The 12,865-nt window shown below is 41.3% G+C and overlaps 1 protein-coding gene across 1 annotated transcript; it reads left to right on the forward strand.

The window, feature by feature from the left end:
• Positions 1–7,875: 7,875 nt before the first annotated feature.
• LOC104535456 (major facilitator superfamily domain-containing protein 6-like) lies at positions 7,876–11,670 on the forward strand (the record flags this gene model as incomplete). Its single annotated transcript, XM_010181470.1, has 2 exons — positions 7,876–9,419; positions 11,661–11,670. Coding segments are annotated over exons 1-2 (1,554 nt in total), but the record flags the coding sequence as incomplete, so codon positions are not given.
• Between the last annotated feature and the right edge of the window lie 1,195 nt (positions 11,671–12,865).

Genomic DNA, 12,865 nt, shown 5'->3' on the forward strand with positions numbered 1-12,865 from the left:
CCTCGGGGTTTCCAGCCTGCGCCGCGCTGGAACCGGTCAGCTGCTCCTCAGCTGAGCCGGGGGTCGCATGTGTGCTGACTTCGTGCTTGTTGAGGTCCCCTGACGTTGATTGTCAGCGATGACCTCATTAGGATGCTCACCCTCATCTCCCGAAGCTCTGCAGTGTGCTTGAAGCGTAACCACCGTACGTGAAACCAAGCTCTTCAACGCCTCTAATGCCCTGTGCTCTCCTGCCTGACCACTGGTGACAGCGTCGGGGTCCCCAGACGTGGTCACTGCCTGGGCTCTGTCCTGGTATTCCCGTGCTTGTCCCTGCTGGCAGCATCCAGGTGTAGTGTTACGTGTGGCAGTCACTTGGTTTCTGAACCTTTGAATCCTTAAAATGCAATGATTTTTAGTAAGCAGGTTGGCAGTTGCTCCTCTGTTTACTAAAACAAGCATAGGAATAGATGCTAGTTTAAGAAATCAGTGCTGGTGGTACCATAGATGTTATGGATACCTGTTATATCCTAAGCTAGATGGAGTTTAAAACCTATATTTGGTCAGCAGCATTAAAGTTTTAATAGCAGGCTCTTTTTAAAGGTTGTGTTAATGAAAACAGTGTTGAAGAGTGATAAACTTGGAGTTTAGGGGAGATGAGTGTGGCTGTATGAACATGACAGTGAAGTATTTCAGTAAAAACTTGCCCGAAACATAGGTTATTAAGATACATAGGGTTTGCTTGTCTACTACATTTAGTAATGTCCCAGGGAAAATATTGTAAAAAGCCCATTTTCTGGCTTGGTTATTTTTTTGTATTTGTTTTCCTGGATCTAAATAGTGGACAATGACAACATCTGTTTTATTGTTTGTATTCTCCAAAGACCCACTGGGGAATAGGGGAAAAGAAAACATTCCTCTTTTTAAGGCTGATGTTTGTGATAGCAGTCACAAACCCAGTAAAAATCGTAGGCAGGTTTTAAAAAAAAGAAATTTGAACAGGTGGAGTAAGAATACGAAAGCAAAAGCTGATGCTGTGAGGAAGCTGTGGTTGGTCAATAATGTAGGTGCTGCTAGGGCGCAGCTTAAATGCAACCTAAAATTAATCTGAATCTTCAGCTACAGCACAACAGGCCCAAGTTGATATGGTCCCCAGGGCAGGGTGTTGCCTGGCAGACCTCTCTGTTTTAAACAGCCCTCTGCTCCTGGCACTGCCAGGCACGGAGGGGCAGCTGGGTGCCTGCTCTGCTTGTAGAGTGCTGCGCCTCTGACTCTGGGTGCTTGTCTGGTCAGCAGCTGAAGGCAGCCTTGTTATTTACTGTCGTTACTGAAGTGTAAACCTTGACAGTGTAGTGGAGTTTAGTTGGTAAATTAAAAACTGGTTAAAAAAATGGGCTCTAATAGTGACTAAAAATAAACTGATTAAAAATAGAGTCTACTAGGACATGTTAGTTTGCACATATTTGTAACCTCATCTAGGTGTTCCTGCTCCGGCAGGGGGATTGGACTGGATGAGCTTTTGAGGTCCCTTCCAATCCCTAACGTTCTGTGATTCTGTGATATTAAGTGCAAAACATGATTGGAAAGCAGGAGTCATAAGATGAGAGTTTAATGCTTTTTCCTTAACAGATGAGGGTCTGATAGTGTTCTTGTCTTTTTTAATATTCATGTTAGCATTATTATATCAACCTAGCAACTCCAGACCTATTATAGAGTGCATTAAACCTATTATAAACCTGATCCTGACATACTGTAGTCTCTCAGTCTAATTGACTAAATGCGTCAGAAGTATGTGGGGTTTTATGTATGTGTTGAATGAAGTAGAAAAACTTACAGACCAACACACTGAGTAACTGCAAGGCAAGCAACACAAAATAAAGCGATTTTAAGAGCTAAGTGTTTTAGAATGAGGTGGTTTCACTTCATGAAAACCCTAATTATGGCGGTTAATGTTACAACACTAATGTCTTGCTTCAGACTTGAAACAGATATATTTCCCAGCACTGAGTTAATTCACTAAATGTGATTTATTCCCTGTTTTATAAATTCTGAGTAAGGTGTCCACGCTGGGGCCTCACAGGAGGAGAGCAGAGGATGGTGATGTTGGTCAGCCTGTGCAGGTTGGTCTGTGTGGCTTGGTAGGGGACTGCCCCTCCAAGGACTCCGCCTGGAGGTTGGCTGTACCTGGAGAGGCTTGGGAATGAAGCCTGTGCACTCCTCTGTCCTGATGTAAGTTGGTTGCATAACATTCTCCTCCTTTTTGGCGTGGATGCAGGCGACAGCACCAGGCTGTTCCTTAGGGGTGAAACTTGCTTGGAAATGGAAAATGTGGTCTATTATTCATGTTTATTACAGCGATGCCTTGTAGGCCTGCTGAAGCTTAATTCTGAGAGTCGCTGTGCAGATTGCGTTGCAGAATGCCTTTGATCCAAAGGTTTTGTAGTTTAGATCAATGAGGAGGAGGTAGTGTGCATCAGCAGTGTGAGGGGTGCCATTGTCGTGGCAGTTTCACCAGCCAGGGGATGAGTGAGGTGAGCTTTCTTTGGGAGACAGATAGTCTGCTTCTCTAGCACAGAGCTCTTCTGGATCAAACAGCAATTAGTGACTTAAAGGTTTAGTCAAGAATCACCTTTTCTGCTAGCAGATTTCAAAATGTTTGTAGCAGAACTTCATGTGGAATTTCAGGTGTTTGCTCCAAAGTTTGCTAGTCAGTGAAAGTCTGAAAGGGGTGAAATAAGATTTGATGCCACGTTGGCTGGCTCGGACCCATCCACACAATGCAAAGAGCAAGCTCGTCCACTCTGTTCTTACAGCTGCATGTTGCTGGAGAGATTAATGATTCTTGTTTTGAAATTCTTCTCTTAAGAGTACGTTTTCTGAGACAGTTTAAATATGAATCTTCTACACTGATTTTGCTAGGTATTCACTGGGTTAAGCTACTCTTGACCATTTGCAGTGTCTTCTGATGAACTGTCCTGTGGGGTTATCTTGGGTTTTTTTTCCTTACATTCAGTATCCATCCAAACCCTGATTTTGAGGCTCTGCTTTGTGAGTCTTAATTATATTTTAATTCTCAAAGCCTAGTGCATGGAACTTATGCTGAATTAAACTTCATATAAAAACAGCAGCGCTCCTTTACCCCAAATCTAACTTTCTCTTGGTCTGCAAGTGAAGTTTTAATGCCTTATGCAGTAAGTGCTGTGATATTTTCTGTGAGGAGGTTTAGGGATTTTCTACTCTGTTCTTATCTGTTGATTGGCTTTGTTTTTTCCTGAGATACAGTGCAAAGCAGGTGTTTTGTTTTAGTGTTTTGGTTTGTTCCCCCCCCAAAGTTTTGGGCAGAGTGACTCCGAGGGGGGCGCTGAATTTTTAGTATACTGTATTATTATCTTCCTTATTATCATTTTATTTGTTCTCTAGAAAATGTCTTCTTGTAGTGTCAGGTTGTCTTGAATAGATTAACTTTTTATCCTCTCTGATCCTCTTAATTATTAGGAGAGCCAGAGTAAATTAGGATTGATTTAAGGAACAAAAAAAAAGGCAAGGATGCCAAGAAGATACTTAACTAAATATAGAATAGCCATATTTGCCTCCTTCCGCCTACCTGCCGGAGAGCCTCATCACAGTCATTAAAATGACCGTCACATTGTCATCACTGAATGCCTTGGGGTAATTGTATTTTCCTCTGTTTCTGAGATGATTGCTCAAAGGTATGAGTGCAGGAAAGTTGCTGTAGCTGTTTGTAGGAGATGACTGGATGGAAGATATATCGTAGATGTAAGGGTTTGAAAGTGGGTTTTGACTTGCTGGAGGAATAGGTACAAACAAGGCAGCAGCAATCTGTATCAGGAAATGTAGAAAAAAGAAGAAACACTAGTGCTTACATAAAAAAATCCTATCTGAGCAAATTTTGAAGGAAGAATAGTCTTGTGGTAAACAAGTGTATTCTTTACGTCTAAAGAGAAGTGCATGTGCTTGTGCACAAACAGGCTCAGAGCACAAGTGATCTTGCAGAACAATCCCCAGGCTGAGAAAGCCGGGTCGGCCGCAGGCTTCCTGTGCAGCTGCGAGCAAGGGGCTTGTGCTCCTGGGCCGGTGCGATGGGAACGTGGCTTGGGTTTAATGAAGTCTTTTTCAGCATTGGGGTGATGGGATGATGGGAACAAAGCCTTGATTCCCTGCTCCGAGTTCGTCATGGTGGTTTGGAAACATAAACCTGTGGGAAGACAAAACCTTATTTGTCTGCCAGGGAGCTGAGGTGCTCTGTAGTGAGGTACGGCAGCTGCGCCGTCCGCTTGCTGTGCGGGGCCTCCTCGGGATCTCTGCAGAAGTTTCCATTTTGTGTGCTAAGGCTTTGCTGTCTGTTTGTGCCACTTACCTAAAATTAGGGAAGACGGCATCAGAACGGTTACTGCTGGTTTTCACAGTGATGTCACCACTCCGCATCCTCTCTGGTCTCACTCGTCCTGGCCGAACTGCTGATGTTCAACAGGCCTGTACCAAAACTTCGCGCTCTCTTCTGCCTCAAACGAGTTAAAATTTATATTCACGCTGAAATCCATTATGTTTACTCTCTGAACCTTTCTTCCTCACTTCTGTTCCCTGTTGTTCATTTCTGGTAGAGCTGTCTTCTCCTGCTGTCTTGTGGATCAAAAAATTTTTTGAAAAGTGCAGATGTAGTATTTGAAGGCTATGGTTAAAATAACCGGTAGAGAACTAGTCTCTTCTTGATAAAAGTACGTTGTTTTTCCATCTGTTTGATTTTCTGCACATTCAGTCCCTAACTGGCATGTCTTTTTTTGTCAGGAGAGGAAAGCCCTGTAGATCAGTAAGGTTTTTTTGTTGATTTTTCAGTAACAATATCACTTTGTTGGTTTTTGCCTTTACAGTCATTTATTTTTAAAATTAAAAAAAAATGCTAAATAAAATAACTTTCAAAAACCTGACTCCTGAACAAACTAGTGATCAAAACATTAAAGAATGCCATATAGCTTCTACCAGTCTTGATGCTGTTATGCTTCCGAAGAGTATATTGTATGTTGTTAATAATATTCAATGAAACACTCTCAGGGCAGGAAAATATTTACTGAAATTATTATAAAATATACTTCTCATAGCATTCTTACCCATCGTGTTCTGGCCAGAATACTAGGACTACATCTTTGGAATTCATCCTTGCACACCACGGGTTAGAAGAAGATAGGTGCTGGGGCAGATGTATGTTACAGAGGGAGGGAAGAAGATGCAGCAACTGAATATACCCATTATTCATACAGTGTGCAAAACTGAAGTCCCATTCCAATGGAAAAGGGAGACTGAATTAAAAAAAAAAGACTGAATTAAATAAGACAGAATGCTAATTGCTCTAAAAGCCTTCGGTATAATTTATATGCAATCAAAGGGTTTAGAGCTCATCTATAGGGATAAGGGATATGGCTGTGTTGTTTAAATCACGACAGTTTCAATTCATACTTGCAAAGAAGTTGTCCCAGTGTTTAAAATGCAAGTTCTGTCTTGTCATGTCGTGGGGACAGGGGAGGAAATTTATTCTTCAAAATTAAATGCTGCAGAGCTCTGATACAGCTCGTAAGCAAGCTGCTGTAAATAGATGAGTATGTACTGGTTTTGGTAGGATGCAGGAACAACACTGAAACCTCAGTTCCGTCCCCTTGACATGAGTGGGGCCCTGCACACTTTTGAGACTTTGTTGTCAAAGCAAGGTGAGGCAGAAAGAAAACAGAAGCACAAATGATGACTGATCTAATGTGCTTGTTAGAAGGGCTTGTTTGATGGATAGGGAAGCCAAAAAAGAGCAAATAGATGAGCAAAAAAGCCCACAGTCCTTCTGGCTGGCAGGTGGAAGTGGTTGGCTGAACCAAGAACTGCAGGAGCTAACTAGACAGCTGCTGGGTTTTGGTGCGTGTGACTTCCGATGGTAGCAGGTAAAAGCAAGACGATGTGTTTTCACATTTGACTGTTCTAACAACTTAATTAGGATTTTTTCTAATCTTCTGGCACTTGAAATACTTTTGGTTTTTAATCAAATTGTCTCTGAAAAAAATTGAGAAAAAAGCAGTCTGTGTGCATGTGCTGGCATTGTTTTGATTGGTTTCTGACCTTGAATACACGAATGTTTAAGGTTCCAAGAATTTGTGCAGCCTTTTCTCCCTAAGTGAAAACAGAGATCCTCATAGATAACATCCCATAGAAATGACATCTAAAACTGAAAAACACACACAAACCTCATGAGTGCTTGGGATTTTAATGCTGGTATTTTTAGATTTGTCTATCACTGAACTGTGCAACGTTCAGATTATTTTAATGGACTGTTGTTTTTAGAAGTATCCGTGGCTTGTTACGTGTGTGTTGGATCGGTAGGAAACAATTTAATTGGGAATGTTAGAATCTCTCTCCTGTTGTTAGCCTTGCATTGGTTTGCAAATCCATTCTCTGTATTTAAATAAATTCTGAATTATAATTAAGCAGTTTAAAGGCACTGGATATGTCAATGCGTGACTAATTTTAAGGGGATGATACTGTGCTTTCAGTTGAGTTTTGAAAGACTGCAGTTTCATTGGAACTCATCTAGTGGGCATAAAGTGCCAACCTACAAAAAATGCTTCAGTTTCCTAGAGGACATAGTCTCCATAAATTGAGTGCTCTTAGAGTAATTCATGTTCTTCTGGTATAAAATGCTCTTTTCAAATATTGGTCCTGTAAAAGGTTCCTGTGTGATAGTAACACTAAGCCAAACAGCAACGGGATGACAAAAGCAAAATATATCAAATGTTCGACTTTGTAATAATGAACATGAGGTAATCTTCCTAGGTTAGTTTTACAGATATTAATATAGCAAAAGTAGTTGCCTAATACAATGATTCTGAGCTGGTGTTTTCTGTATTCCTCGAAAGGAAAGCTTCTGTAAGCTAGTCTGGTTTATCAGACTGGTTTGTTGTTTTTCAGTGTGAAAGCTGGTTGGACAAATCAAAGTCTAAGTAGTGGTGAATTTATTTGTAAGTGTTGCTTGTCAGTTTTGCAGTTGTTTACATCTGGAAAGGAAAAATGTGGGCGCCTGCAGTACAGTTGCCTCCCAATCCACTGTTCTTCAGTTTCAGAATTTTACTTGAAGAGATCATATTAGGGCCTGTCTTTGGCCCTTATTTTTTGTGTTTCTTTGCTCCCAGGTTTCTGATGCCTCTGAGGTTGTTACCCTAATTTTGAGGGTCCCTTGTTTTAATCTTAATGCCCCATTCTTATTCCCAATTCTCTTCCCATTCTCTGAGCTCAAGCTTCACATCAATTTCTGCTGTGGTTGTGGAGTGCTTAGAAAATCACATTTCAAGAGGAGATTGAACCTTTTGAAGACTGTCATGAGGCCTTGGTTAATAATTTGTTTTGATAATTTAAAAAACCTGAATGTGGCTGCATTATTGAATTACAAAGTCACGGCTATCCTTTGGTATAGTAGGGAATAGTGGAAATAAAGCAGTTAGCCTTGGGGGAGAAAAGATAACTTGAAAGAAAAGACTTGCAAATGCTAGCACTTAATTGCAACAGTAACTTTCACTATATAAATTATTCTCTGTCCTAAACATGAGAGATGTTTTATTGCACAGTATTAAAGCTGCTGTTGGGAGAACTTCACAGAACTGGTCATAAAACAAATTTCTGTTGATGCTACCATGTACCACTAGTCTAGACAAATGGGCCTCCCACCCTGATACTGCATTTATTGCTCAGAAGCATCACTTATAGAAAAGAAGCTGTCTTTGTCCTTGCTGACTGTATTGCAGGTCTGTTCCCGTGTGGTACCTTAACCATGTTATGTTTTCTTTGTTCGCAGAGTAGTCCTAGTTCCTTGCTAGTGCACCAGATATTGGATGCTTGTGGTAAACCATGGCAGCTGATGATAAGGTTGCCATTTTAACCGATGATGAAGAAGAACAGAAGAGAAAGTATGTGCTTGCTGATCCTTTCAATGGCATTTCCAAGGATCAAGACTTGTCACCTCATAATGAATCCCCTTCAACGGAGGCAACCACTGTCCCAGATGAAGAGCTAGATTGGTTAGAAAAGCACTGCGTCAAAATTAACAATGATCTTCTGATCTCAAAGGTCTTCTATTTTTTCTTCTATTCTGCATATGGCTCTCTCTACCCCTTGCTGCCTGTGTATTACAAGCAGCTGGGTATGTCACCCAGTCAGAGCGGACTTCTGGTGGGTATCAGGTACTTTATTGAATTTTGCAGTGCTCCCTTCTGGGGAGTGGTGGCAGATCGCTTCAAGAAAGGGAAGATTGTCCTCCTCTTTTCGCTTTTATGCTGGGTTTTATTTAACCTAGGGATTGGATTTGTTAGACCAGCCACCTTAAGATGCGTACCAAAGGGCCTTCCCCCAGCACACCCCACCAATGCAAGCAGCCTTTTAACAACAGTTTCACAAAACGCCTCAATGTCTTCTCTGCTAACCACAGCAAGTACTGCATCCCCAAAAGTTCGTGGGAAGAGAGACGCGCTCACTTTCAGTCCGGTCACTTTGGAGCCAACAGGGACGGCTAATCCTGAAATAACATTCCTGTTACCTACACAGAGCAATGATACAGAGTTTGTCTTGGAGAACAGTACCCAGTCTGTTTTGAAAAACACCACCACTGTCCCAGTCTCACTAGGGAATGCGACCCCCAGTACCACCCCAGCCGCCATCACCACAAAGCCGATGCCTTCCGACCAAGCTGTGCTTGTTTATGATCAACAAGAAGTGGAAGCCATCTTTCTTCTCATTCTGCTGGTTGTCATAATAGGAGAGTTTTTTAGTGCTTCCTCTGTTACTATTGTGGACACCGTAACTCTGCAGTACCTCGGCAAACACAGGGACCGGTATGGATTGCAGCGTATGTGGGGCTCTCTGGGCTGGGGGCTGGCCATGCTCTCTGTGGGAATTGGCATTGACTATACCCATACAGAAGTTGGCGTTGAAGGTCAAGGATGTAAAGCTCCTGAGTACAAGAACTACAGGATAGTCTTCATCGTTTTTGGGGTTCTGATGACAATGGCATTGATTGTGGCCACCCAGTTTCGATTCCATTATGCGCACTTCAAGCAAGATGAGAATAAGAGAAAAGAAGTAGAAATCTCACAGGTGGACAGAAATGCCTCCAATGAATCCTCCAATAACACTCCCACCAGTACGAGCCAGTCGCAGTCTTTCAGTTTTTGGGACCTAATAAAACTGCTGTGTAGTATCCAGTACGGCTCAGTGCTCTTCGTGGCGTGGTTCATGGGGTTTGGATATGGCTTTGTGTTTACCTTTCTTTACTGGCACTTGGAAGACTTGAATGGCACCACCACTCTCTTTGGAGTTTGTTCTGTGCTCAGTCACGTGTCTGAGCTGACTGCCTACTTCTTCAGCCACAAACTGATTGAATTGGTTGGTCATATCAGGTAAGATGTTAGCAATCATTAAGGAGCTGCACAAAAAATGTTGTATTTTAGGCTTAGCCTTGTGTTACAAAGTGAAATTCAAGCTAATCCTTTTATTTCAAAATTCGGTGTCCTGCTCAGTTAACTGCCTGATGGAATTTTTTATTATTATTTTAGGAGTTGAAAATGCTCTGAAATATTTCCTTTGCATTTGATTTAAATGTTAGTACTTGCTGTATGCCTGGCACCATAACCTTTTGCAGACAGTTCCAGAAGACATCTTGTTTCACTGACGCAAAGCCCAGTTAGAGATCTTTACAAACCGCCACCCACTGAAGGGTTGGTTGTTTTGACATGTAAATACCATTAATTTTACAATTTTTTTTTCCTGTGAGTAGCAGCGTTCTGGAAACCTCCAGAAACCTCCTGCTTTAGCCTGCTTCTCCTTGCGGGGCAGCTCTTTGCCCCCACAGTAGCCTGGGAAGGTGTCACTTGCACACTGAGAGGGGAGGAGGATGAGAGGAAGACGAGAGGCGAGCTCCTCCTGTGCACATGCCCTTGTAATCAGACTCTGGGTGTTGGCAGAATGGGGTTGCAGCCTGGTGGTGTCGCTTACCACTTGGGTTCATTGCTCTCTGCCTTTGGTGTGTGTTAGCTCCTGACGTGAGGTGGCTGTGCAGGGCTTCTCCCCTAGTTTTTGCCTTGTGTAAGTCAAACCGACTGCTTACAGTATGTTAGTGAACATTGTTTTCCACTAAATTCACAGTTGACTTATTTTCTGCATATTCCAAAACCCTTTGCTATTCCTTAAAAAAAGCTCCGGGGATGAAAGAGAGGGGGATGTCTGAGGTAATGAAGTTGCAAAGGGGTTTGGTTTTTTTTCGGTTTACTCAGGTACTCTGTGCATCTGAGCACAGAGCTCTGTGTGCTGTTTTCATCGTGTCCTTTCCAAATGCCCTGTTTGTAATCATACAGTCATTCAGATGTAAGGATTTTTTAAGCTGACTGTAGTGTTCTTTTTGTGCATTCTGTGCTGTGGTTTTGCTCTTAGCTCTTTTGTTTTGCTTTTATTGGGATGGTTTTTTTATTCATTTGACCTGCTAAAATTGTTTGAGATGCTTAGCATGGTAATTTGAGAGGTTACTTAAAAGATTTTTTTTGTCTTCTTCCTTTAAACTGAAGAGGATCTCTTTACTTTGAGTCACGCTTTCAGTCTCTGAATCTGACAATAATTAGCATGAGAAAATATGACACCTTGCATGCAGAGCCTGGAGGAAGGATACGATGAGGGAGGAGTGGTGAGAACAGATCGCAGTCTTGATGGCTAAAGATAGCCTGGGTATGCTTTTTCAGTGCATATTGTTGTAGTACAAAATTCAGGCTTAGACTTCAACTGGAGAAAGAACAAAAACCAAAAAAGTGGTAGGCTTGTGAATAAGATGAAGTAGATGGGGATAGGAGCATTGGCCAGTAAAAGGAAACATGATGTATAGGATTAACTCCTTTTTTTTTTCTTTGCACTGCTAAGCCTATGAAGCCAAGATTGGATCAAGATTAAATTGTTTAAACTCTAGCTCCTGTTTGTAATGGAACAACATTCTTTATACCTACACCCGGGAAATGTGCATTAGTCATATTTTAATGTTATTTAATGCTTACTTGTATTTAGTCATCACAGTTTAGGAGATGTCACCTGGTTGCCTTTCTTCTTGTACTTTTTGAGCTTTGTCTAATGCATGGTTTGTTCAAGAGGAGGCAGCTTTTTCCTTTTTTTATGTTTTCTGAAAAGAGGAATGCATGAGGAGTTCATAGCTCATTTTCTTTGATAGTTCTGTATATGCTGCCTTATAGTACAGATATAGTACAGATTCATACTCCCATTAATAAGAACCAGGAGCCTCCAATTATATATGCTTCTTGGAACCGTTTTAGCTCAGAAGCATTTGTGATCAGTATTTTTAATATTCATGCATATATACATTTGATAGCTCAAAATTTCATGTTTACCATTTTGGCATAAAAGCAGTTATAAGTTTTTGGGGATTCTGGTGTAAGGTCTTGTACAAAGTAAGATAGAAGTACCTCTTAATCCACAGCTAGCTGTGAATATTTCACAGGGTATTTCATAGTTAGAGGGAAGGTGACTTGACATCTCTTTTTGGTAAGATCACTTCAGTGCTGATGTTGTCTCTGCTGCCATTGACTTCTAACGCTTAAAAAAAATATTAAAGGCTTTTTGCACTGTGGATTCTGGATTGTCAGACTCCTACATGTAGGCAGTCTTCTTGCAGTATTTATTTGAACATTATAATTCAGTCTTTCCTTCCTGTCCTAATTCTCTGAAGACGTGCATGAGTACCAGAATTGAATGCACTGTCACAGTAGCAGGAAAAAAATCTACTGACTGTCCTTTGTAAAACTACAGGAAAACAGGCTTTGCAGCCTTGTCAGGTAGAAGCTGTTTTCCTTTTCTCGCCTTGTAAAACTTTCTGTTTCTACCATTGTATGTGTTGGCATGTAAGATCCTTACAACATTTTGAAACCTATTCTGTTTTCACAGTTTTGTTTTTTTAACTAATAGGCGAATTATTGTCCAAGCATTTTAAGCATGACCACGCTGATTAAAATGCCTGATTTCTGCCTTTAGCTTTACTGTTCATACACATGTGCACTGCATGTGTGCATATGTTATAAATGCTGCTGGTGTTTCTGACGTTGTATATTAGCAGGTCGGTAGATGAGTCTGGAGCGATGACAGTGATCAGTTCAGCTAGAAAGCTGCTCTGTGATTGTGCACATTAATGAGGGGAGGGAATATTGCAGCTGTTAAAAGGGGGGGTTTTTTACCTTGCCTCCTTCAGCTGCCTTCTGAGAGATGACAGAGTAGATTTGCATTGAAAAGTAAACTAAAGAGTTAAAAAGAAATAAGTCATCAGGAAGGGTGGTGAAGGCACAAGTCCTTTGAGAGGATACAGTGATGGGAAAGTGTACAAAACCAGCTATCGACTCTTAAGACATCATAGTTGAATGGTGTCCTCTGTAGAAGCTCATAACTGCCATGGAGTTTGGGAAGATGATGTTAAACTCTGGAAAAAACCTCCTCCTCCTTGCGGTTAAGGTTAAATGTGTTTTTCTGACCACAATTCCAGCATGTGAGTTTTTATAGGAAGCAGAGACTGGTAGTCATGGCTGTAAACAGCGCAGTCTCCCTAACACAAACACAGATCCAGCACTTTAAATGTTTAACCTGTAAACTGAATATGGTGTTTCTGTGGATACTGCATGCAGGGTTCATTAAGGACATCTGTTCATGTTCTCCGTTTAGGTCTGATAAAGAGCCTAAGTGATTATTATAAATACATTTTTGAAAGACTCTGTAAAGACACAAAAATTCTCTTGTGACATACCCCTCCAAAGCCCTAAGTATAGAAATCTTCATAAACTGTAATTTACCTATAACTCTGTAC

Source organism: Mesitornis unicolor, unplaced genomic scaffold, assembly GCF_000695765.1.
Source record: "Mesitornis unicolor isolate BGI_N332 unplaced genomic scaffold, ASM69576v1 scaffold18523, whole genome shotgun sequence".
NCBI lineage: Eukaryota > Metazoa > Chordata > Aves > Mesitornithiformes > Mesitornithidae > Mesitornis > Mesitornis unicolor.